Consider the following 27788-nt stretch of genomic DNA (forward strand, 5'->3'; position numbering starts at 1 on the left):
TATGATTGATTATGGGATTCGGAATTGATGATTTAAGTGGAATCAATTTTTAATTAGGTTTTTGCCAAAAAGTGCCAATTAAAAGCCATTTTTTTGAGAAACTACTTAATAAAAAAAATGTTGTAAGAAACTACCTATTAATACGAAAATGTTATAAAACACTACCCTTCATCGAATTTTCACCGTTGACTATTTTTTTCCGACGTTGACCACCCACGTGCCTCACTTAACCTTTTAAAACCATTTTTTTCCATGCCCCACCAGCAGTGCCACCTCCTTCACCGCTGCCCCACCACTGTGCCATTTCGACCCACCACCACAACACCCCAAAATTCCATAAAACATCCCAAAAACCACCCTCACGCATCCCCAAAACCAGGCCAACACAAGCCCTCACTCCTTCACAATTCCTCATCGCACTTTTGCAGGCCATCACCGCACCACCACACTCCCCTCTCTACCTCCTGACGCCATACCTCGCTGCTGCCCATATCTCTCGCCTCACACCTCAATACATAGCCACCAACACACCAACAAACAATAGCCTCACCAACTGCCATTCAAGCGAATAGCGAAGCACAGTGGCGGACCCAGGAATTTCTGACCGGTGAGTCACAAACTCACAATCGATAACCAAATATGTAAAAAAAAAATTTTTTACCAAAATTCCCAAAAAAAATTATTTACAAAAATCATCCAAATAGAAAATTGACAAGATTACAATACTAACTAACATTTAACAAGCTTAAAATTGACAAGACTAAAATTAACAAACTAATAATTTTTTTTTTTTTTTTTTTAAAAAAAAAAAGACTTAGAAATTTGGGCCTTGGTGAGTCATTTGACCCACCAGGCACAAGGCCAAGTCCGCCCCTGGCGAAGCAACAAAATCCACCGACATTAGTTCTAGAGATTCAGCCCACAAAATTAGCAACAAATAATTATGTTGGTGTGTTGGTGGGAAATTAATTAACCCAGCCACACGTCAATGACCCAAAATGCTTATTGTCAAATTGAAGATGGGGAAGGGGAAGGGAAAGGGGAAAAAACGCAAGGGAAGGAGAAATTAAGGGATATAAGGATGAAGTTGGTATGTCGGGCACCGAATTGGCTTGGGGAAAAAGAAAAAAAAAGGTGAGGATTTGGTTAATTTAAAATCATGTGACCGGTCGAGGATGCTCAACTTCGGAGAAATTAGTCAATGACGAAAACCCGGCGAAATATAGTTTCTTACAACATTTTTTATTTTAATAGGTAGTTTCTTACAATATTTTTTTTTAATATGTAGTTTCTCACAAATTGCTTTTAACATGTACAAAATGTCATTTTAATTATTCCATGAGGTAATTTTATTATTACTCTTTCATGACTTGAAGTATGATTGAGTAAAGGGATTGATTAAAGTCATACACGTTGAGGTTAGTTGACTTTGTTCAGCAGGGGATTTGTCCTTTTAAATAAGGAATTATTGAGTTAAATGAATGTTTGATGATCACTCTTGAATAACTAAGATAAAATTGGATTGGTTGTGGACTGTTCGTGTATTGTGATGTTTGTTTGATGAGTTGGAATTATTTAAACATGTAAATCACGTAAAGTGAAAGATGGATAAGCAATAAAACTTTGGATTGTGCACGTTTAGAGTATTGTCAAACATGGGTTATGGTTTCATGGGGTATTATACGTGGCCTTTCTAGAGGCCAATCTACGAGTTTCTTTTATTTACAAGGTTTTCAAACTAAATTGGGGTTAGCTGAGATTTCATCGATCTAGCTATGGTGACGGAGTCGCGCCCGTTTACCATCTGGATTATTATTGTTTTGATGCTTTTTGACGATGAAGCATGGGGATTTTATCTATTATTTTATGATGTTCTTTAATAGGGGTGTTTGCGGTGCGGTTTGCATTTTTTACAAACCGCACTTATAACCAAACCGCACTGCAAAATGCGGTTTGGAGCGGTGCGTTTGCAGTTTAGCCACATTTTCTTAAAAATTATAAATATTTTTTTTTAAAAAAAAAAGACTTTTTATTTTATTGTGTGATTATTAATTTATAATTTAAATATTAAACTTTTTTAACTTTTAATTAGCTAACAGTAATAAATTACATCATATTTTAAAGCTATTTTATATATTTTTTAACAGATATAGTATAAAATTGGTGTAACGGTTTGCGGTTTTACGGTCTAAACCGCATCAAAGTGCGGTTTGGTCTAAAATATTTTGGAAACCGCACCAAACCGCAAAAGTGCAGTTTAGTTATTTTCATAAACACCGCACCGCAATTTTCAAACTGCACCAAACCGCAAAATTGAGGTTCGGTTTGCGGTTTGGTGCGATCTAGAGCGCACTCTGAATAGCCCTATTCCTTAATAGGAACATGGGGGAGACAACCTTGTCTATTGCTTAATCTAAGAAAATTATTAAATGAATCAAGAGTCGAGTTGAAACATTTGAGTCTTGTGTTAATATTGAAAGTTTATGCCTACTAGTTGAATAAGAAATAAGTTGTTTAAATATGTGATTAGTAGCATGTTAGGATCTTTATATTTATTTATTTTTCGTAGTTTGTATTTACTCAACTTTGCTGATTACGTGCTTTGTGTGTGTACTTCTTTGGTCATAGCCTTCGCCTTTCAATGATGACCCTGTAACGATCCAATTTTTACACTTGTAATATTGGGGAGCAGACTTTTCATTGGTATTGCATGATTGAGGACATCATTGATATAACGGGATTGAGTGGAGAGTTGACTCACCTTTGTAGTAGTTTATTTTTCATGAACAAACAATACTTTACTAAACTTTCTTTGGTTTGAATTGGTTTAAATAAACAGTATTTAGGTTTTGAATAAGGGCCTTGAATGGTTCCAGCTTGTAAAACTTATTTTGGTTTGTTTGGTTTGAAGTTTACTTGAAACGATTTGGTTTTCCGCTGCAAATTCTAATACAAGCCTTAACGTTTGAACACGTGACGGTAATATGTCGACAATTCTCTTATATTTTAATTATAAGTATTTTTTAGGTAAAAGAGAGAATTATTCGGGGTGTTACAGCCTTGCTTATGGCTAAATATATATAAAGCCACGTAAAACAGTTCATCAATGTATTCACCACTTCTCCAATCAAAATTTCTCATATTTCTTAACACACACACCCGACAAAAATTGTGTCAGAAGGACATCCAAGTCGATAATAATAAGAGGAAGCCCAGGTTATGGGATAAACAAAAATTGTTTATCACACGACATCTCGGTAAATAGATCACAATTTTATCTAGTTAATAACACCGAGGGACCTGCTTTTTAGGAAAAAGTTTTTGAGTTATTTACAAAATGTCATGTGATAAACAATAATTATATCTTAGAGGTGAACTTGTATTTTCTCTACTAAAATGGTGTGAACAAATATATACTACTACCAGGCTTTTGGTAAAGTTGTAGGCAAAGTCTAATTAAGTCACATACGGAGTTTTCCAGTAGAAAGGAAACTAATGTCTACTCTTTTTTATTTGTTTCTATTTGGTGGTTACTATGAGTCAAGAGTCATCCTAGAGTATCATACTACTATTAGTACTATACCCCTTATGAGTAAATGGAGCACAAAAAACAAAAACAAAAAAATAAAAAATAAAAAATAAAATAAAATAAAATAAATAGAGAATCAATTTGACAAAGCAAACATAATTGACAACTGAAAATCACAAATTCAATTGCAATTGACAAATCAAACACCCTGACGTCAAAAAAGTAAATAAATGACAAATGAAACACAATAAAAGTATGGGAAGTCCCTTTATCACTTTAGACTCATAGTTTGCGACGAAAATCAATCACCTACGGAGTTGTGTTTTTATTCCTTGTAAGTTTATCTAGCACCAAGTAATTAACTTTTATAATTCAAGTTCGATTAATCAACTCTAATACTTCCTAAATCATCTCTGTGATCATTTCAATAACTCATCAATGGATAATACAACTTAAAATTAGAAATAATATCAATAAACCAATGATTCTTGCTAAATAATTTATAAGACATCAAAATTAAGTAGCTCTACTTGATAGAAAATTTAAGTGTTTTACGATGATTAACGTGTTAGTGTTTAGTGGTGGAGGTAATTTATATCAAAAAGTTAAATTATTAACTTTAGAGTATTCGTTGGTATTATTTCTTATAGTTTTAGGGGGGAATATTTATCTCTATATGTAATAATTCCTTCGTTTTGTAATAATCATAACACTTTTCTTTTACACTCATTTCATAATAATTATAACACTTCCATTTTGATAAGTATCTACTTATGTTTTACTCATTTCTCTCTCTTACCAACCCCACTTGCACTATTTTTTTTTATTATTATTATTTCTCTCTCTCCTACTAATAGCTTAACATACCTCAACCAACTATACTTCATATTATTAAATTCTTCTTTTGGTCGCTACCTCATAATTTTCCTAAAACTATGTGCAACACCTAGTATTGCGATTATTATGAAATTGAGGGAGTATCCAATCAACAACTATTTCACCAAATACTTGCAACTGTTTGACTTTGATACTACAAGTTTATACAAATGGTACTAAAAAATTATACATTATACAAATGTCAAAGCGTGGTTCCTGGAGGCGTATGCACCGTGCTTAGTGCATATGTTTCATTAAAAAAAATTATAAAATAAAATTAAATTAAATTAAAAAAAGAAAAAAGCGAAATGAACATACTATAGAAATATAATGAACATATAATTACAGCGAAAAGAACATCCTATTAGAATTTAATGAACATATACTTAGAGTTAAAAGAACATGCTATTAAAATGTAATTAACATATACCTCGAGTGAAAAGAACATACTATTAAATAGTGTTCTTTATCTCCATTTTTTTGATTGTCGGTATAATGTACTTTTATTTGTGACATAATGTTAATTGTTTATTTTGAAATGTTTTTTTGAATTTTGTCTTTAGATTATGGTGGTTGAATAAAAATAATGTTCATTACATTATATTATCATGTTCTTTATTAATATTACGGATGTTCTTTAGATATATAAAAAGAACATAAAGCTGGATGTTCTTTATAAAACAGTTATATATTTTTTTTTTTCAAACAACTATATATTCATTACAAAACAATTATATGTTCATTCCGCCTTTTTTTATAAAAAAAATATATATATATTAAAAATCCGTATGCACCAATATGCCTGCAGGAAGAAAATTTCAGATATAATATGAACATATATTTCTATGTTTGGTATGTATGGATATTTAGGCCCTGTTTGTTGGTTATTATTTTTACTTATAAATAATTAAAGATATTATCAGTTAAAGTTTTGCGTTGACATACAAGTACAATAAAAACGTTCTACTTATTTACATATGGAGGGAGTAAGATATGTAAGCATCTTTCATTTTTTATTATCTCATTATTCATTCGGTTTAGGATAAGATTAAGAGGGATATTAACGTGAACAATATATGTATTATGTTTCGCACATATCACTCCATTAGTCAGGGAGTGAAGAATAGGTCAAGTAGTTAGAGTTTTCCTCCCAATTTCAGAAGATCATGAAATCAATTTTTATCCCCATCCTAATGGCTTTCAAAAAAAAAAAAAAAAAAATACACTCCTTTATTCATCACTCATCTATAAACTACTCCATATAATCCAACCAAAAGTTACTGGAGCGCACGTCTTGTACTTATGATTGAGCAACTAGTTAGTTTCGTCCTAGGACTGACTCCTACAAGTAAATCGATGACTTTACCCAACAACTTACCAAATTGCAATAACCAAGTAATTTCCTAAAACCCAAAAAACTCTCTTAAAATTAAAATTAAAAATCAGTTCTCACGACAGAGTCCATCTCCTAATTTCATAGTCAGCAACAACAACAACCAAGTTGGCTCCTTTTTTGTCTTTTTTTTAAATAACATTAAATTCTAAATTTCTATCTTTTTAACCAAAAAAAAAGAAAAAAAAAAAAAAAACCCCGCGTCAACTTGGGCGTCTGCCGTCTCTCGTCCCTTTGTGGACGCCCAATACCTCCCTTTCCCCCCACATTTACCCTTGACTCCTTTTTTCTACTTCCGAAACTTTCTTGAACCTTCCTCTTTCTTAGTGCTCATTAAAACTTCAAACTCCTATTTCTTCCTCTTCTTTATTTACAATCTCCATAACTTGCAATTTATTTGTTGGATTGAATATAATCCCAAAAGAAAATGGCGGATCATATTGGTAAGGATTATAATATCCCTCACGAACAGAAGGGATACGCCCTTAGCGGCAGGATCATGCTAAGCGCAATCGTGATTCTTTTCGCGGTCGTCGTAATAATGGTATGTCTTCACGTGTACGCCCGATGGTATATATTACGAGCGCGACGGCGTCAGATCCGTCGCGCTCGTCGTCGTACGCATCTCGTATTCTACATCGAGCCTGATAATCCTTCCGACATTGCTCCCGCCCAATCACAGGGGCTCGACGCGGCTGTGCTTAAATCATTGCCGACTTTCACGTTTGGTAAGGACAAGGTGGTTGAGCTTGAAGAAGGAGAAGTGCTGGAATGCGCTGTTTGTTTGTCAGAATTTGAGGAGAGAGAAAAAGGGCGTTTATTACCTAAATGTAAGCACTGTTTTCATGTTGAGTGTATTGACATGTGGTTCCATTCTCACTCCACGTGTCCACTTTGCCGCTCCCCCGTCGACGCTGCCGATATTCCACCACCACCGCCTACGGTGGAAGGCGAGGAGGTGGTTGTCGAGCTGAGTGAGCAGTCTCAGAGTGTTAATGTACCCGAATCGAGCAACAATTTAGGTCCGAGTCACGGTGAGTCCGATGTATTATCTACGGGATCGTCGTCGTTTGCCGGGAGGAGGAAAGGGTTGGATTTGGTGGAGGTGTCAATTGAGGTGCCGAGAAGGAGCCAGAGTTTTTGTTTTCAAGGGTCTAACTCGGACGAGCCGGGACTGAGTCGGTCGCCGGGTTCCGGGTTTAAATCGCCAACAAGTCGGATAATGTCATTGAAGAGGATATTGAGCAGGGATAAAAGGTCTCCGCTCCCCTCGCCTTCGGGTGCCGGGTCGAGTTGTTGCGAGTTTGATATCGAGTCGGGTCGAGTTGAATCATCGGGTCAGGCCTTAACGCCGACGTAATTGATTGGCAGTATACAAAATCCGTTTACGTCATTTTCCTGATTTTAAAAGATAATCATTTTTTTCAAGTGTGGGAAAAATTGGGGCGAGATTTTAGGGCATGTGACGTACACGCGACGGCGCATAATTATATTAGAAAAGTCGTTGGAATCATGAAAACATTCGGCGGAAGTTGTCAGAGAGTCGTGGTGTTCATACCTCGAGCTTTGGTCAATGAATGTGACCTTCTTGACACGTGGCCGAGACCCGTTTTTGTTGAGGATAGAACGGTCATTTCATAAATTTCATGGCATACTTTTGGAGACTACGGAGTATCAAATTTCAGTATTTGACAATGTAAATACGGCATAGTATGAAAAAAAATACAGTACTTGCAATATGTTTAATTTTTCATTTTTTTTTAGTGAATATTATTGTGTACATTTCTAGTCAACTTTGTTAGTAAAGGAAAAATATGGGTTAGTTTATATAAATATGGTAAATATACCTGACAAAATTGATACTCACTCTGTTTCATAATGTTAGTCTCATATACTCTATCTGTTTTTAAATACTTGCTCCACTTTTTATTTTCGGTCGTTTTTAAATACTTATTCCATTTCCTTATTTGGAAAGTTTTTGCAATAACTATTTTATTTCACTTAACTAGTGGACCCAACATAAATTATATTTTATTAATTTCATATTCTCCCTCCTCTAATTATCTCAACTACTTTTGCTTTTTACAATTTTTTATTTTTCCACCAACCCCACTATTTCCATATTTTATTATTTTCTCTAATTTCTCCTAAAACTCCGCGCATGCAGAAATGGAGCAAGTATTTAAAAACGGAGGGAATACTATTTTAGGCGTTTCAAAAAGATTTACCCATATTGAATATATATCATTTTTAACTTAGTTTTTGTTTCCTATTTATACATATTAAATTCTGATTTGTTAAATTGATTGATTGTTGATTGATGACATAACTTTAAGTGAGGAAATTCCACCCTTGAATTTAGGGGTGTACAAAAATTGGCCCGGACCTGAAACCGGACCTGAACCGACCTGAACTGGACCGGACCTGACCCGGACCTGTTGATTCAGGTCCGGTCCGGTTCTTAAAAATCCAGGTTCCCGGTCCCGGTCCGGACCCGGTCCAAACCCGGGGTTTTCAGGTCCGGACCTGAAACCCGGGAAAATCGTAATTAAAAAAATAAAAAAAAAAGAAGAAAACCAAACTCTGAAAAATTGAAACTGAGTTTTCGTGGACTTATTTGTATTTTCGGTGGACTCATTTGTATTTTTGGTGTTTGAGAATCGAGACTTTATAGACTTTATGTAGTTTTGTAATTGATAATTTTGGTTTGTATGTAATTATTAAATTATGCAACATGTCTAAAAATCACAAAACAGGTCCATATGCAGGTCCAACAGGTTTTGTATTAAAAAAAAAACGAAAAAGACACAAAACAGGTCCATTCAGGTCCAAACCCGGACCGGACCTGATTTTTCAGGTCTGGCCCGGAACCGGACCTGTTAATTCAGGTCCGGTCCCCGGTCCTCATAATACCCAATTCAGGTCCCCGGTCCAAACAGGTCCGGTCCAGGTCCGGTCCGGTTTTAGACCGGTGTACACCCCTACTTGAGTTATGCAATTATGGCCGATGCTTTCAAAAAAAAAAAAAAAAAATCAAAAAATTTAAATAAGGCAAATTAATTATGAACTTACTTTAATGTTAAATTCCAAATATTCTTCTTTTCTTATTTTATATGATTGATTCCATATGAGACTATCATATAGAAATGGAGGGAGTACTTTGTATAAGTATTGTTCTTAATATTTCCGCAACGTATTAGAAATGATTAAATGCAAGTGGTACCCCATTCTAAAAGAAATAAGTCATATTAAAGGAAACAATTAATTTTATTATTTTTACTTTAATTATAATTTTGGGACATTTACTTTAAATAATCTTACTTTTTTTTTTTGAAAGAAAATAATCTTACTCTTTTAATTATTCTGCAATAATCTCAATTTTGGGGGCGTTTTCTTCTAACGGATCATGACTGATCAACAAAAATCAACAAACCTATAATAACAGGTTACTTGGCATGTGTCAAGCTCTAATTGGTCTAAAAAATAATGATAATAAATTAAACAAAGGGTGGTGGGGAAGGAAAAAGAGGGAGGACGTTTCAGGGGCGGGGAGGTTTGCTCCAAGGGAATTTGGGGTGGGGGAAAGGTGAGAGGGGGTTTTGAGTGGGGGTTGTGGTTTCCGACAATGAAGGGGAGGGGGTTGGACATTCCAGTAGGGGGAAAGGGAGGGGCTGTGGTTTTTCAGTGGAGGAAGGGGGTTTTGGTTATGTTTTATTTTTAAATATTTGACCAATTAATATTGCAAAACGTGGCATTTAACAAAAAAAAAAAGTACTCCCTCGCTAAGTTTTAGGAGAGTTATATAATATTTTGACTGTGTGAATAATTTATTATAATAAAAATAAGATGGAAACCATGGAAGAGATCGTATGTGAGAAAAAGAAATAATAAAATAATTTAAGTGAGATTTAGAGTAAGAGAAATGAAAAAATATAGTATATAGTTACCAAATATAGAAGCGATGCATTTAAAAAAAACACCCATAAATGGAAAGTGATGAATTTAATAAAAAAAAAAAAAAAAAAAAAAAAAAAAAAAAACCCGGAGGGAGTAACCTTTAAATTAGGTCAGTGGTCATTTGACATGTTAAAAAAAAATGCCCCCCGAAGTTGGAATTATTCCAGAATAATTGAAAATTGAGATTATTTAAAGAATTAAAGTAAATGACCTAAAATTTGGGTTATTAAAACCAATTTTTCCTATTAAAGATTAAGAATGTAATACATATATTACATGGAATGGATACAGCTACACTTGCTGATAAAAGATGTTACAATGATTAATGACTTACAATTACATATACTGATTTAAGTTATGACCGAAAGAGACAATCTCGAAGGCGCTAAATGGTCAGTATTAGCTAATCTAAAGCTATGAATCATCACTGGAATGTTGTATGGGAATACACTACAAAGATGATGTTCTCGAATATCATGTCATCTTGCTGAGTTCAAGTCAACTGACTCAGTTACCCGAGATCTTCGCCTGCGCTTCCCATCAGGAGTGCACCCCAGCCCACCCTTCTCCAGCTTCAAAGAATATTTACAATTTGGTTGCGCTAAAATAGATCTTGATTTAGATCTGGAAGATGGTGAGCTAATAGTTGAGGGATGTCTGCTCAAGCGGTCAATTTTATCTTTGTTGCATCCACGTTTGATGGGAGATTTTTGCCTCTTCTTAGACATCTGAAATTGCATTTTCTTCGGCCCCTTGGCATGGCTAAGAAGTCTGACATGAAATGGATTCACAGCTGTGTAACAAAACGAATCATTTGTTGAAGTGCTCCTATCTAGGTCAACTTTTCTGTCATTTACCTACAAAATCAAGCAAACAGTCATTCAACCCAAAATGACACTACAAAGAGTATAAACAGTATAATAAAAGCAGGAAAAACAGCAAACACTACTCAAAATCTAACCAGTTGTAGAAGCGCAGAAAAAGTCCGTGCAATATCATGTTTCTTTTGTCCCTTCACCACATCTGTGAAGGACACAACACTTTCATCTTCACTTTGAGATATTCTGTCCAACACTGCTTCACCATATTCATGTATGTCAAATGGTTGGCGTGAGTCCTGAAACAAAAAGGATAACCTTAGAACTGAAAGAAACAGCAGCAATTGACTGAAATTTAGTTGTAATATATGGTTGAAAAGGGCATACTTCCTCTTCTAAGTCATGTTCTGTTCTTTGCTTCCATGATGAAACCCGAGCAGCCAACTCAGTCTGCGTCTCATTTTCAGCTATGCTAGCAAGAAGTGAATCCTGGGAAAAAAAATAATAATAAGGATGTTTCTCATAGGCAATAGATCAGGAAGAAAAAACACAAATCTACAGAAAAATTATGTGTGTTCAGAGCTACTTGGTTTCTATAATTTTGTGTGTGAAACAGTGGATGATACAGAGTTCTCCAAAAGCAAAAGTTTGAGGCTGAGAATTGTGTGCAAAAACATGCTTTTTCATGTCATACATACTAAGCTTAAAGAGTGAGAATATAAATCCCCCCACCCCACCCCCCGCAGCAAGTCTGCTAATAATGGACCTTTGATCTCTAGCTCATGAAGACTTAACACCGAATCAATTCTCTTAGCACTTGACTTATGGAGCCAAATTTTCACCAATTATTAACTACTTTAAACTTTGTTTGGATAGAAGGAAATGGAAGAAAAGAAGAGAAGAGAAAGGGAGGAGGACAATTTCTCTTGTTTGGGTAAAGGATGGGGGGAAGGAAGGGGAAAGAGAGGGAGGGATCCATTTTCCCTCTTTAATAAGCAAAATCCCTCCAGAATTAGAGAGAATTGGAGGAAAAATGGAGCTCACCATTTCCTTCCCTTTCTCTTCCCCTCCCCTTCCTCCTTTTTCCCTCTTCTTTTCCTTCATTCTTTGCTATCCAAACAAAGAGTTACTTTGGTTGTCCCCAACACACAATTCCTACAACCTCAGCAAGGCCAGAAAGGCCCACAAATGATTCATAACCTACAGCTGCTTGTTAAACTAACTGAAAATCACACACCATACTGAATTAGTCTTGAGTCACAAAAGCAACTAAGCCTAACAGATGTGGGGGTACACACCAGCCCCAAATCTCAAGGGGAAGGACGGGTGGACATGTCCATGCTAGGGCCAGAATTTTGCGGAAATGACTGTTCCCATGACTGGCAAGAAAAATGGCAAGTAGATCAAGCAGAAGGTATGGCCAGCACATTTATCCTAAATTAATTACTGATTGCATTATTACTTATGCTAATTTCTTAGAACATCAATTTTCCAAGTTGTTTATAAGCACATTCCAATATGCAACTTTGACCATTGATATCTTTAATTACGTAATTATGAAAATAATAATTAAAAAAAAAAAAAGTTGTATAGAATTTTAATATATTGAGGCAAATCTAACGATATCCAACATAACGATTTTTTTCATTCTGTATAAACAACAAATGATGGTCAAAGTCAAAGTAGAACAACTATAAAAACAAAGTATACCTTTTCCTATTAGATTATTAGGTCATAAACTTAATAACCAATCTAAAAGGTTTCACTTAGAACATCAGCTTGCACAAATTAAACTCACTTGGCATGTATGTCATGTTTGTTCTAACACCAAACAAGGGCATAAGGCAAGAAGCTACTTGGATGTGCCTGAACAAGGCCCAAGCACGAAGGCAGAGGAATAGGCTTGGCCAGCAGGGCCTTGCACACCCCACTGTCATACACTCATACCTATTAAGCCCACAAATGAGAAACAAAATCAACGAATACCTCAAGAATTAAAGCCATTAAGCTTAGTGAAGCTTTAATTTAGTGCTTGGTCTGTATCAACTATCCACGATATAAACTATGGCTCATGATTTCTAATACTCCCTATGTTCCTTATCATTAGTTGCGTTTTAATTTTTAGCACTATTCATAAAATGACATAATCTTTTTATTTCTTTCCAATAGATAAAACATAATATAGTCATGTGGGGTCTTGTTTGATTCGTCTCAACGAGTACTTTATTAATATTCAATCGTCATAATTTTTACAAGTATGCATTGAAAGATATTAATGGTCAAACAAGTGCATTGGCAAATGTGTTAAGTCAAAACGTAACCAATAAAAAGGAACAAAGGGGGTAAATTTTTCAGATTAACGCATTTTAGGTTTGCAATGAATAGTCCAATTTGGTCTGGAGGCATTTTTTATTCTTTGCATACAAGTTTGATTTCTTTGAGAAAGTAGTAATGCAGTATTGTTACACATTTGCAAATGCATAACAAATACTAAAATATTGGAAAGCACATGGAAGAGAGAGAAAGAAGTAAAGAGTTAGTGAGTGGGATCACTTTTTAATTGTACCACTGAAAGCTTATATAATACCATTGGTTATTTAATAATACTAAATCTGTACGTAGTTAGTACCACTGAATGCATATATAGTACCACTACATACCTACATAGTACCACTGAATATTCAATGGTACTATTTGATAGCCCGATGGTACTATTTGATCATCCAATGATACTACTCTAAATTCAGGAATGCATTTACGTGTAATTACACCCTTGCCCCTCGTTATGCAATTGTTTGTGCATAACAATCCTCCCTTTGAAAGCTCTCCTTTCAGAATACAAATGTGAGGCAATAAGTGTTCCTATTGCTTGTGTTAAACAATTAGCATTAAAATCACTTGCCCCAACCTTTGCTACCTTCTTCAATCTAAAATGGGCTCCCTTTCATAGTTTCATGTGCATTTTTCAACTCCTTCCTTATTTTGCTACCATAACAGTCGAAAAGCAATCAATGTATTAACTTAATTAACTTGGTCATCTTGCAAGATGAGAGTGTATGGAACACGAGTACACAGTGAAATTAAAGATATATACTCCCCCTCCCCCCCCCCCCCCCCCCCCCCCCCCCCCCCCCCCCCCCCCCCCCCCACCCTCTCTCTCACAAGTCTCTTTCATCATACTACAATCTTATTTCATTCACTGACACCCTTTTCTTTCAACAAAGGCATTGTTTCAATGAAATGACAAAGGTTACTGATCCCACTTTCACTAGGTCCAAAATTCCCTGAATGTATAGAACCTTGATTCAGATGTTAAAAACTAATCAAGATATCCTAAAGACTTGTAGCAGTACAAATACTACATAGATAGTTTAAGGTGCAAAAACAAATACAGCCCCACAAATTGATAAGTCGCCTTGAAAAGGCGCGGTCTTACCAGATGAGCGCGACATAGATCTTCCAAGCTAGGTTGAGAAGTTGGATCCTCATTTACATCAGCATTGGCAGCATCATAGTGATCAGCAAAATCATCATGCTGCATCCATGAATAAGCTAATAAGAAGATGAAATCGTATATAGTTTCACAAGCAGGATATCAAAGGTTGCAACCCTCCAAGTTTCTTCCTCTCCTTATATAACATCAACAATAATAAGAGATTACAGGAAGGACAAGCTTTCCTGACCTTATCTGTGTTAAAATCAACTCCTTCATCCATATAATTGACATCTGGCATGTCAAAATCATTTTGATCAAAATCAGGGATCCCATCATCCGAAATATCTTCTGCTTCACCATTCTCAGGAGTGTAAAATGTATCAGGATTCAAATGCCCTCCAACAAGTGTTTGGCGCAGCTGCATTTGAATTTAAGAAGTCATGCAAGCCCAAACATGCAAAATAAATTTCCAGACACTACAGATAAAACATACCTTTTCAAACAATGGAACTGGTTGTGATTCTTCTTGATTTTTACAAGTACGAAAGTGCAACTCCCATATTTCTGTGAGCTCGGGACTAACTGTTCCATGCAGCTTTGCTAGGGGAAACTGATAAGCTACACTGACATTCTTCCTCATCCTTGTCTTCTTGAGAGTTTTAACTGTCAGATATTCAGCAAATTTTAGATTAAAAAAAAAAATATATATATATATATACAAGAACACTATCATAAGAACATATTGTCAAGCATTATAAGAACCTTTTCTGAATGGCTTCACTTTTAAGTTTCCAGGTTCATGGGGATTCAAAGGCTTCCAAGGATCATCATCATCACCATCAGAGTCATCAAAATCATCGTGATGTGGGTTATTATCATCTGATTCAAATCCATATTCACCATGATCAGAAATACCATTATTAGAAGGACCATGCTCAAAATCTTCGTTTAAATTTCTGCTGGTCTCGCCAAGAGGCAAAGCCTGACCAAAATTATCCAACCCTTTCTTGGAAGAAGACTTGCGGGCTGTCCCTCCAGTGTATCTGGCAGGAGACAGGAAACTTTTATGAGCTTTTGAGATCAATGAGCTCTCTCTGTGGCTACTATGCTGTCTTTCACCAGTTTTATCATCCTTCAGAAACTTATCTACTGCCACTGCATCACATGGGTCTAAGAGGATAAAATCACAATAGAGATTGTTGGTGGCCAACTGCAACCATATATGAACAAGAGTTATTAGTGTAAAATCAAAGTATATTATCCTCTATGATATTATAAAAGACAAAATGTTACCAGGTATGATTCCAGTTCACCATCATCAGTAGAATCTAAACAATCACCTTCAAGTACAACTAAGTTAGCAGGTGGCTTTACAAAGTGGTCCAAAGAGGTGTTTTTGCTGGTCACATTATCCAGGCAATTTTTCGCATCCACTGCCATAGAATCAGGGTTAAGACAACAACAAAAGTTACAAACCTGACAAAAAACAAAGAATAGGTAGCAGAAACTGTCTGAATACCAGGAATATCATCTGAGACCCAAAACTGATCTTCCTCGTCATGAACTGCATGGGATGAACTTGCTTCAGGCTGATCTGAGGTGCTTCCCACATTTTCTTGTGATCTATATATGTATAGAAAGTCGTTAGCACCCTTTAAAATTTTTTACTCACCCGATAGGCTATCTCAACCTTTAAAAACCGAAGAAAATTAGAAAAAAGAAAATATAAAATAATTCTTCCTTTACATTTTTTAGTTGCTCCATTTTAATTTTGCACATCTACCAATGCATTAACTTTGACCCTTAATGTCGTTAATTGTCTATTAGTTAAACTTATAAAAAGATGATATCTTGAAACTATAAGTTAGGACAAATCTAATAATATCTTATATGACTATGATTTTATCTATTTATTAATAACCTCGTCAAAGTGAAGTACTTGGTATGTGGATAGTATTAAAAGCCAATATGGTACAACTATATAAACAAAGGAAGTAACCATAAAGTCCATGAAATATCCAGGGTAAATCTAAGGCAAAACTTGGCCAAGGCCACCTAGACTAGGCCATTGAGTTTCATCATGGATTCAAAGTTATCCAAGCTTCTACTTACATTTTATTACAAGTGAAATAATCTTGATAATATGCAAGTTTTCAACATTTTACTAAAAAATTGTACTCAAAATATAAGGTAGGCTCCAGTCTCCTTAACTTAATAAAATACTTTTCATCAAAATTAAGTGAAGCTTAGTAACCAAAATATAGAAGTAAAAAAAGGAGAAAAATTTGACAATAACAACAAAATTCAGCCAAAAGAAACATTGAGCAGAACAAAGCCTAATCATATATGGTTGGTGTTTTGCACGTTTCCAAGGATTTACTACTATTGTAATTCCAAAACAGTGCATGCGCCCTTTTTGAGCTGTACATATCAAGTTACTCATGGATCTCATCACCTAAAATCTAATATGAACAATGAACTCTTCTTTCTTCCAATGGTGTTGCATCTTAGACCAAAAATCTTCAACTAGCTTACAGTTGTTTGCACTAGCAAACATTTAAGTTTTAAGCAGTCATTTGTTTACTAATATATACTCATCTTTAAAACTTTAATGGCTATCTTTTCATAGTGAAACTCCTTGAAAACATAGGAAAATTAATTTTTATTCATGAGACAAAATCTTTGAAATTTCGGTAAAGTAAAATTAGCTACAGCATTACACTATCATTTTCAAATTTACAAATAACATGGAAGACTTGTGAACATGTGCAAACAAACAGATTCCAAAGGAATATGAATGAATTCAAAAAAGGAGCACGGTCACGTATGAAAGGATACCCTCTAATCACACATAGCATAACAGTTTAAACAACCCCAATAATACAATATGAAATAACAAATTCCATTCACGCAGGTGTTCTATATAACCCTTGAAATTTATTCAAGCTTCACCCGATTTCACAAATAAAATGGCATGAACGAATCTCAAAACATCAAGCCTAAGCTTTCAAGAGACATAATATTAGTCCTACATCCTTGCATCAAGCACATTGATATAGTTCAAATTGTCAACTATGCATATGAGGTGATATACTTTCAAAAGACTAAACACATACAAAGGGGTATTTTAAACCAATGCAAAACTCATCTTGACATCTTCATAGTAAGGTAGCATTGCACCTAGCAGTGGGAATTGTGAATTACCAAACTATAAACATGATCTCATAGTATGACCAATTAAACAAACGAGAAGAAAAATTGTTGAATAGGATGTTGTAATCATAAAAGAAGACGTAGTAAGAAAGATTTAAAGATGCCAATAAGGAAAATAATTCAAGACAATCACTTCAAATTAGATGATATTTAGGATTTTTTGTCAAAAATTACCTAATACAACTTAGATTTTGCAAGAAACTACCTAATAAAAAATGTTGTAAGAAACCACCTATTAAAATAAAAATGTTGTAAAAGACTATTGTTCACCGGACTTCCACAATTGACTAATTTCACCGACCACCCACGAGCCGGTCATGTGACCTGTTGAAAGCTTATTTTCCTTTTTATTTTCCATGCCCCACCAGCAATGCCACCTTCATCACCACCGCACCATTTTGACCCACCACCACAACACCCCAACCCACCTCAAAACACCCCCAAATCCACGCTCACGTATCCCTAAAACTAACACAAGCCCTCCTTCACGTTTCCTTGTCGCACTTTCACACACCATCACCGCACCACCACACTCCGTCTCTACCTCCTGGCGCCACTAACAATAACACCAGCGCACACCCTTCCTCATCATACCTCGCTGCCCATATCTCTTGCCTCACCTCAATACCCAGCCACCAACACACCAACAAATAGCAGCCACATCAATATCACAAGGAGCCATCATTCCGTGCTCCCCCATCAAGCCGCAAGCAGCAGCCACACCAACCATCATTCCAATCACGCTACACCAACAACAATAGCGCAACAACCCACGACATTAATTGTAGCAATTTCAGCCCACAAAATTTGCCTAATTAAGAAATGCAAGTTGCATATTGTCAAATGGAAGCAGGGGAAGGGAAAAATGATGCAAGGGAAGCAAAGGAAGGAGAAATTGAGGGATATAAGGATGAAATTGGGATGTTGGGCACCGAATTGGGGAAAAAAAAGGTGAGAATTTGGTTAATTTAAAATCATGTGGGTGGTAAATGCCTAAGAAATTAGTCAATGATGGAAATCCGACGAAGGGTAGTCTTTTACAATATTTTTATTTTAATAGGTAGTTACTACCACATTTTCTTTATTAGGTAGTTTCTCACAAAATTTGAGTTGTAACAAGTACTTTTTGACAAAAAAATCCTAATATTCAACATATAAGATCTTAATAAAACTCTTTTGAACTCTTTTGGCTCCTATTAACAATAATGAGTTCGAAATATAAGTTTATCTTATCTTAGAATCCGTCTAAGAACTACGAAATCAAGATTCATTCAAATTAATCATTCTAACTAACCGTTTTTACATAGATAATAAGTTAAAAGGCAATAGGAACTAGAATGAATAGTGGAATAGCAATAAATGCAAGAATATTTACTTCCATAATCTTATCGTTTTTCTACGTACCATTAACTCGGGATTTAATCTCATAAGAGATGATCCAAATTTTATTTGTTGATGATATTGAATCAGATTAATATCAGAAAAATAAAAATATCTGAGATATCAAATCAATTTGCCGTCACGATTCACGAATTGAATAGTATACCATAGGAAGCTCTTTTAGCCATACTGAATCCAATAGAAAAATGGAATTTGTTATCTAATCAAGAATCCCCTTAAGTTCAAGTTATTGTTCTTCTTTACTCTTTTTTCCAAAACCTAGCGTCTTTTTTCTACATTTTTATTTTAATAGGTAGTTTTTTACGACATTTTTATTTTAATAGGTAGTTTCTTACAACATTTTCTTAATTAGGTAATTTCTCACAAAATTTGAGTTGTATTAGGTAGTTTTTAACAAAAAAATCCTAATATTTAACATATAAGATCTTAATAAAACTCTTTTGGCTCCAATTAACAGTAACAAGTTCAACATATAAGTTTCTCTTGTCTAAAACTTCTCAATTTCTCATCTCAAAACTAGGCAAATTGCAAACAATAGAGCAATGTGTTTTATATGCCAATTTCCATTATTCAGCCACAATATCGCCATTCAAGACATTTCAATTTTATTTAAAGAAAACCACTTTTCTAGTAATTTTAACACACCATTAATAAGTATTAGAAAGTCCAACAGTAAAACACTAATTTAAAGTCACAACCATATTAATACTCCCTAAGTTTGGAATTAAGTGTAACGTTGTTCCAACCCCACATAATTAGGGTTGTATTGTGATTTCATTAAAGTATTCACACATAACTTGTGTCCTCTTCCCATCCTCTCTCCAGCACTTCATATATACAGATTATGTTTGGGAATTAAACCAAAATCTGTCAAATATTATCAAACTTGACAAATTTTCTGGCATCTTAAAACAGCATACATGAATTTTATGTCCAGACAGAGGGAGTATTTCTCTCTTCCTTCCATCTGCTTATCACCATTGGTGATGGCAACTGATGCCTTCGCGGTATTCAGGGTGTGGTGCAGAGTTGAGCAACCAAAAAAAAAACATCCCAAGTTGCAACATACTCCATAACATTACCAGGTTACCGGTATAAAATAAAAAAAAAAAAAATCTTCGGGCCACAGTTTATACGAAAATAAGCAGACGAGCAAGTTGTATGAAAATCAAACAAAAGAATAAGACGGGTGCATCCAAAAACAAACCTTGTTTGAGAAACAAACTCCAAAGCATGCAATACCAAGTTGTAAAGGTACTCAACTTTACGACTATACACTTGTATCGAACCTTGAAGCAACAAAGCAGCTACAATTTACCCACAAAAAAGTAACAAAATTGTTAATTCAAAACACAAAGAAAAATCAAACCCCATTAAATTCTTCAAAAAGCAAAAAACTTAGCAAAAATCAACTCAAACCTTCAGCAAAATTAACGGAGAAATGGGCATCATCTCCTCCAGATATTTCACCAGAACAAATCTTCAAAAGATAATCTTCAAGGTTTTTTGCAAGATCGACGGCCCAATTAGATTCAAGGTCTCTATGCGCTTGAACAGTATGAATGACATTGAAATTTCCAGCACTTCCACTATTCGGGTCTTGACTCTCGCTTTCCATAATTCGTCTAATAGAATCGCATTCTCCATTATTGTGAAAACATGACTGAAGTTTCTACTGAAACCCTAATAAAAGATTTGAATTTGGGGGAAATTGAGATGGAAAAAAACCCTAAAATTGAATTAGGGTTTGGTACTTTTGTCGCGATTCGTTGTAGTTCTATTGAATTGAATGTGGGTAATGGAAGAAAGTGAAGGAAAATTGAAATTGAGATAAGAAATTTGGGGATTTTGGTTGTTCTTGGAAGATGGACGATTGGAGCTGTGTGGGGGAGTTGGATAGGATAGAGAAAGGCGTTCAAAATTTTAGATGACCGTTTTTCCCGCCTGCTCATGAAAAGTCGATATATAAGTAGCAAATTTGTTAAAAAAAAAAATATTGAATTTGTTTACTCTATAAAATTTGGATCTTTAAATTTTGGATCCGGTAAATTAAGATTAGATCCCTCCAATCCATTGCGGTAGTTCTTACCATTTAAAATCAAGAAGTAAGGGGCCGTTTGGTTCGCTGTAATAGGGAAAGGGAATGGGAATGATTCCCTTTGTAAGCGTTTGTTTTGCTACTTTTGTCATTCCCTTTCTCCTTTTTTATTTTTGGGTTTACCATTTTTAGTGAATCGCTAAACATCGCCCGCAAATCTCCACATAAAGCCCACAAATATGTATTGAAGTGACTTTATTGCCCTTTTCTTTTTTAAAAAAAACACTCTACATCTCTCTAAAAAAAAATCAGAAAATCTACCTCTCTAAAAAAAATTAATTACGACAATGTCGAGGCGGCAAGGGAAAGAAGTGGCGACGGCGGCGGCGGAGGAAAGGCGGCGACCTGGTGGCAAGGTAATTATTTAAATAATTTTTTTTTTTAAAAAAAAAGGGCGAAGGTGGCGCGCCAGCTCCGGCAGCCAACGCCGGTGGCGTGGCGTCTGGCTTGGAAGCCCAGCCACCGGAGAGGCGTCCAAACCAGACGCCAGGCCATAGGCTGTGGCGGCCAGAGCTGGCACCTGTGCCTATGGGTGAGCGTCCAGTTCAGGCGCCTGCCCACTGGCTATGGCTGCCGGATCTGGCGCCACCGCCAGTGGGTAGGCGTCCTGGCCAGGCGCCCCACCTGCCTTAATTTTTTTTTTTTTTGTTTTTGGAAAATCAGAAATTTAGTTTTATGTCTAATTTTTTTTTGTTAATGTGTTTGATTTTTTTTTTAAAATATTTATTAACTGTATGTGTTTTTTTTTTATAAATCTAGTATATATATTTTTTATAAAATCAGATTTATTTTTTGTGTTAATGTTTAATTTTTTTATGTTTGATGTTTAAACATTTTTTTATGCCTTAATTGATGTAGTATGTGAAAATTGTTTGTGTTAATGTGTAATTGTTTTTTTTTTTAAATGTGTAATACAATTAGGGTATTATGTGTGTATTAGTGTATGTGTAATATATTTGTTTTTTATTTTTTATGTTTAATTATTTGAAATAATTTTTTTTTTTGGAAATCAGAAATTTTGTAATACATTAGGGTATTATGTGTGTATTTGTGTATGCATTAGGGTATTATGTGTGTATTTGTGTATGCGTATAATATTTTTCTTAAGCGCCCCCATTACTCACTGTGAGAAACGTTTTTGTTTCTCACAGTGGCAGTTTCGTACATAAAATGTACCATTTTAGTCACGGTGGTACATTTTATTTACGAAATGGATGATAAAATTGTACCACTTTAGTCACGGTGGTACATTGTATTTACGAAACTGCCACTATGAGAAACAAAAACATTTCTCACAGTGAGTAACAGAGATTTACTGCTTAAATGTTTAATTATTTGAAATAATTTGAAATTTTTGTTTTGTGTCCTATTTATTTATTATGTGTTTGATTTTTTATAATTTTTATTAATTTTATGTTTATAAACATGACGATATGTTGGAAGTGTTGGTATTTTGTATGTGTATGTAGTTATTTATTTTTCTAAAAAACTTTTGTATGTTTATATATTTTTTAATTTTTTGTAGAATTCACTGGGTCGACATGGTGCGGGGAAGAATGTAGAGCTTCTTAGTAGAAGCTATTTAGTGGAGAGGTCGGGGCATAGACATGTTAGATCCCGTGGTATTTCGGCCTCGGCTTGTAGAGAACAGATCCACCGTCGGGATGAGGATGACGATGACGATGATGATACTAAGTAGGGTGACTAGGAGGAGCAGGAGGAGGAGCAGGAGGAGGACGCATATGAGGATGAGGATGTGGACGATGGGAGTGGACCGTATGATGATTACGGTCCATTCAGTCAGAGGGTTGATGACATGTACGAGACACATATGGTAGAGGTGCGTAAGGGTAGGGGTGGTAGGTTTGTTAGTAGATCTGGCACATCATCTGCGTCCACTGTGTCTGGGGCAAGCAGGAAACGGTCGAGGGCCGTTAATGATTCTTGGGTTGTTAGGAGTGAGGTGCCCGGTGGGCCTGTAGACGGGAGTGTGATTCCTAGCTTTCTAGGACACATAGCTACTCGTATTTGGGAGGACCAGGAGAGGCCTTCAGTTACGGGCTTGTTGAAATGTCATACCTGGGAAAAGACTTGTAACTTTTTGCGTACATGGGCTGAGGCTTGGCCGGCGGAGAGTGAGATGTTCGAGCGATTGGAGGGCACTGGGGTGAATCACGTTCCTGCCACCATGCACGATAAGATTGACACTACGCTGATCACGGCTTTCGTTGAGCGATGGCAGCCGGATACAAACTCTTTCCACCTTCCGTTCGGTGAGATGACGATCATGTTACATGACGTCGAGGCCATTCTGGGGATTCGTGTTGAGGGTAAACGACTTTGTGCTGTGACTGATGCGGATCAGGCAGATTTGCTGGCGGAGTTGTTGGCTGTGGACAGGGCTGCACTGTACACCGAGGCGCTTGGTGTTTGGGAACACGGCGGTGTGAAGATCGCATCCGTGTTGCAGCGGTGTTTGTACCCCAGTGCACGTAGGACGCACGACGCACAGCTGGCTGCTTATGTTTTTCTACTCCTCGGATGTACCTTGTTTCCGGATAAGAGCGGCGGAAACAAGCTCAGGCCACGCGACATAGTTGAGGCGTGTGACCCCGACAGTGTAGGCCAGTTTTCTTGGGGATCGGCTACGTTGGCGTATTTGTATCGCCAACTAGGATTTGCGAGTCGGGCTGACGCGACAGGTATCACTAGGTGTCTGACTTTATTGCAGACCTGGATATACGAGTACTTTCCTGCATTGCGACCACATCGTGACCCGGTTCCTATTGATGAGGGGATGCCGCGTGCTTGTGCGTGGAGTCCGCGCTTGGAGAAGAAGTCCGTTGACCGCCTCCGATCGATACGGTTATTGCTTGACAAGCTGTCCCCCTTAGAGGTAACGTTTATAAATTATTTGTACAATTTATTATATGCACTTATTATATTCATGTTACTAAATTTTAAAACTATGTGCAGGTGAACTGGATGCCTTTCGGCCCGAACCCTAGTGTTAGGGTACCCAGGACCCTGTACACGGGACTCATTCAGTATCGTGAGATCGTGGAGGCGTACATGCCCTAGCGTTGTCTTCGCCAGCTTGGATTTGTCCAAGTTGTCCCTCCTCCCCCGGCATGCCCGATGAAGGTGGTCCGATCTGCATCGTCGAGGGACTACGTCGTGCATTGGTCGGATATCATGACTGGGACGTGGGACCAGTTTTCAATGGTGGCCCGCTTATGGACTGCGGAGTTGCAGAGGCCGCCATCTGGGGTTCCTCCCATGTGTGACCACTACTACATGGAATAGTTCAACCGGTATTCGCACCCGAGGTTGATCGTAGATCTCGACCACAACGATGATGATTATATGCCACCGCCTACTGCCATGGAAGCGGTATGTCTCATAAAATATTTATCGTTGTTTTTTAATTAAGTTTTATATGTTGTTATTGTATTTCATGTTTTATTTTTTGTTGTATGTAGTGGATGGGAAAGATAATGCAAGACGTACAGAAACTCTCTCTGGAGAAGGACAACATGAGTGCAACAGTGAGAGTTGTTGTTGATAGTTTGGAACAGACCCTTGCGCATTGGGAGTCGGCGTGGAAGAGAGATTACTGATGGTTTTGACATTTTATTTTTAGAGCACTTTAAATATTATCGTTTTAGTTTTTTAAATTGGACATTATGTTTTAAGTTTGTAACATTTTAAATTGTTGTTTTAGCTTTCAACTTTGACATATTATCATTGTTGTTTTTAAATTTTGACATAACCTTTCGTGGATCCGCGCAACTTACCCATGCAACATATAAATTTAGTAAGCAATACAATATAAAAAATTAATGTTCTCATTAAAATAGCAACGTACAAATAAGGTTACATAGAAATAATGTAAACATGAAAAACTAAAATGCAGCTAGGGTGTTCCATTCGTGGATCCGGTCATGATATAGCGCATCCCAACCCTCTACGCTCGCTATGCGAATGGTGTACCACCGAGGTATAATCAGTGGCACAGGAAAATAGGATGACATGTCTAGTCAGATGAAATGTCTGTATGACGACCCAAGAAACGCAATAGCTACCTCTCTGACCGGTGTAGTGACAGTCTCACGCGAACGCCAAGGGAGAACCGTGGTACAAGGATAATAAGCTTGACTATGCAATCCCAGCCCGAAATGCATGACTGTGCACTTGTAAATGTTTGCAACGGCAAACAGATCTAGGGGCGCGTCAAAATAATGATTTTGACCGCAAGGTCCACCTCCCCACCGGATACGCCGCAGAGCGCCATCCAAGTCATCCTGGTACACATGACGATAAACATTTCGGTTAGAGGCAATTTCGCTGTACATCAACTGACGCACCAAACCGTAGTTGTCTTCGCCCATTTGAAAAACATCAGCCACGACCCGGGATCCGCAGTTACCATCTCCGACTACGTCATTCCACCCTTCCAAGTACGGCATGATGATGTTAGGTATCCTGTCCTTGTACGGAAACTGATCAACATCGTTTCTTCCTATTCACCATATAATTAAACACAGTTTAGAAGGCAGAAGTAACATTTTAAAACTATGTGCAATGTAAAAAAACCAAAACGTACCAGTTCTCAGGGGCATATTCACAGACGATTAAGAATGCTACGACTAGATGACAATGTCTGACCACGACCACGACCACGACCAAGACCACGAATGTACTCAAACGCACTCCTGTTCCGCCGTTGGCGACCTCGAGGACGGTCAACTCCTTCGGGTTCCTCAAAATCTAAGGTAGACGTGTGGAACATGTCATGAAGTACATGAGTAGCATCACGAATAATAGAAGGATGACTGGAGGACACTCGGTCGTACATCGAACGAAACTGCTCCAACTCCTCCTGTTCACGGTCGACCGTATGAGTATCTACATGCTCACCAATAACGAGCGTCCGCCAGAATGAATGAACCTGATCAACATGTAACGACGCCCTTTCTTCTGTAATAACGCGGTGAATGGTGCATGCACAAGGTAATCCATGAGTTACTGAAATAGCACACCCGCACCGAGCATACACTTCATTAGCCAAGTCCCTCATCCTGTTCAGCTCAATCAGAATCAACCCCAAGCAGTAGTGCGACACACGACCATGGAGAATCTTAAATATGAAATGGCTATACATCGTACCATGTCGTCGTCTGGAGTCCTCTAGAAAGTTCCTGATGTCGTTCTTCTGAGTTTCAATTAACTTGTTAAGTCTATCGAACAATGTATCCAAAGCAGCGGTCGAAGAATCAATCCATTCCTTGGTAGCTCTATGAGCGCTCTCAACTCTTCATGTTGTAGTGTTCCCAAAATGAAGTACTTGGTTTGTCCAATATTTGACAAACTTTTCCCTGTGAGGGACCCATTGCTGCATCACATAGTCCACCAGTGTCGGACACCACTGGTACGAATCCCTGAAGTTAGCCAATTCTCGCTCGTACACTGCCTCTGTGATAGCCTGTAGGATCTTCTGCCACTTACCATTCACCAATCTCTCTGCCATTTCCAAATTCTTGTTGAAAGGTTGTAGGCTTTCACTTTCACGTAGTTGTTGATGTGCCATGTGCACAACAAGTGCTTCGACTTTGGAAACAACTCCCTAATGGGGGCAAAGAGACCTCCCTCACAGTCACTAACGATGGCTGCTGGATGAACATTAGGCCCGATGTAGTTTCTCAGCTTCTCCAAGACCCAATAATAACTTGGAGCCGTCTCATCCTTGATGATTGCATGACCAATCAGAAAGTTCTGGTTCGTTGGAGTCATCCCCATGATCTCAACCAGTGGGAACTTGTACTTGTTTGTCTTGTACGTTGAGTCGATCAAAATCACAACTGGCCAAGACTTGATCATATCAGCACAATCAGGATGCACAAGAAAAAGATGAGTCACCTCCGCTGTATCTTCATCAGAATCAAACCAGAACAGGTAACCACGTGATTGTGCCTGGTGTAGCAGCTGCTGTATAGGGTTCCTTCCCTCTGACCGTTCAAACCTGAGTTGCTGTCTGACGTTGTAGATGTGTCTTCGGTTTGGATGGTCTTCTGGAAATTTCTTTAACACAGATGCTAATATTTTAGCAGGCTTGACTTGAGCATCACTCATTTCTTTCACAACTAGTTTCGCAGCAGGACTTAAGCCGCTCAGCTGTCGATGACCCTCTTCATATACTATCATCTCATAGTTATGATACCCCCATTTAGAGTAACCAATCACTTCCCAACCGTCACGACTCCGTAGTTGTCGAACCTTTACTCTGAACTCACACCCACAACCTTTCCGCTTTGTATCAAACCGAGTGGCTACGAAAATCTCTTTCTTCTCTTTTGCGATAACGGTCGCATCTCAAAATGCGATCCATTCTACCATCCCGTTGAGATTTATGAGTTACTACTACCAAGCAAAATCCAGCTGTAATTGCAACCTGTTTTGCCCAATCAATCGCTTGTTGAGCATCTTCGAATGGACCATCATGTCCAAATATCCCACTGTAATCATTTCCGTCTCCACCATAATCCTGCATCAATTATATATTATAATAAATACATTTAACGGATAATACATTTAATTTCTATATTTACACAGAATTAACACAAAATTAAAAACATAATTATGTATAATATTATTCATACACATACACATACAAATTTTAAACACAATCATTTATAAAAGTCACATAAACAATTAAATATTTTGGTATACATTAACACAAATCTACTCACAATATAAATAAAAACATTAAATTATTAAACTTAATTTTAAAAAAAACCGTTTTGAATTTTCAATTTGAAATAAATTAAAAAATAAATAAATAAACCATTTCCAATTTTTTTTAGTACAATTTCGAATTGTCAAACTTAATTTAAAAAAAAAACCATTCTCAATTTTCAAACTTAATTTTTAAAAAAAACCCATTTCGAATTTTCAAACTTAATTTTAAAAAAAACCATTTCGAATTTTCAAACTTAATTTTCAAAAAAGCCATTTCGAATTTTCAAACTTAATTTAAAAAAAACCCATTTCGAATTTTCAAATATAAA

The 27788-nt window shown here is 36.6% G+C and overlaps 2 protein-coding genes across 2 annotated transcripts; one reads left to right on the top strand and one right to left on the bottom strand.

The window, feature by feature from the left end:
* The first annotated feature begins 5379 nt into the window (after positions 1-5379).
* LOC110734999 (RING-H2 finger protein ATL2-like) lies at positions 5380-7664 on the top strand. The gene has a single exon (XM_021915120.1). The coding sequence runs from the start codon at positions 6226-6228 to the stop codon at positions 7156-7158; it is 933 nt and encodes a 310-aa protein (XP_021770812.1). The 5' UTR covers positions 5380-6225; the 3' UTR covers positions 7159-7664.
* A 2171-nt stretch (positions 7665-9835) lies between these two features.
* LOC110735000 (condensin-2 complex subunit H2-like) lies at positions 9836-20823 on the bottom strand. Its single transcript, XM_021915121.1, has 11 exons — positions 20043-20823; positions 19831-19930; positions 15529-15632; positions 15303-15442; positions 14772-15219; positions 14503-14672; positions 14257-14427; positions 14010-14108; positions 10961-11062; positions 10717-10872; positions 9836-10612 (listed from the first exon to the last, which is right to left on the bottom strand). The coding sequence occupies exons 1-11, from the start codon at positions 20239-20241 to the stop codon at positions 10235-10237; spliced, it is 2067 nt and encodes a 688-aa protein (XP_021770813.1). The 5' UTR covers positions 20242-20823; the 3' UTR covers positions 9836-10234.
* Between the last annotated feature and the right edge of the window lie 6965 nt (positions 20824-27788).

Source organism: Chenopodium quinoa, unplaced genomic scaffold (genome assembly GCF_001683475.1).
Source record: "Chenopodium quinoa cultivar QQ74 unplaced genomic scaffold, ASM168347v1, whole genome shotgun sequence".
Lineage (NCBI taxonomy): Eukaryota > Viridiplantae > Streptophyta > Magnoliopsida > Caryophyllales > Amaranthaceae > Chenopodium > Chenopodium quinoa.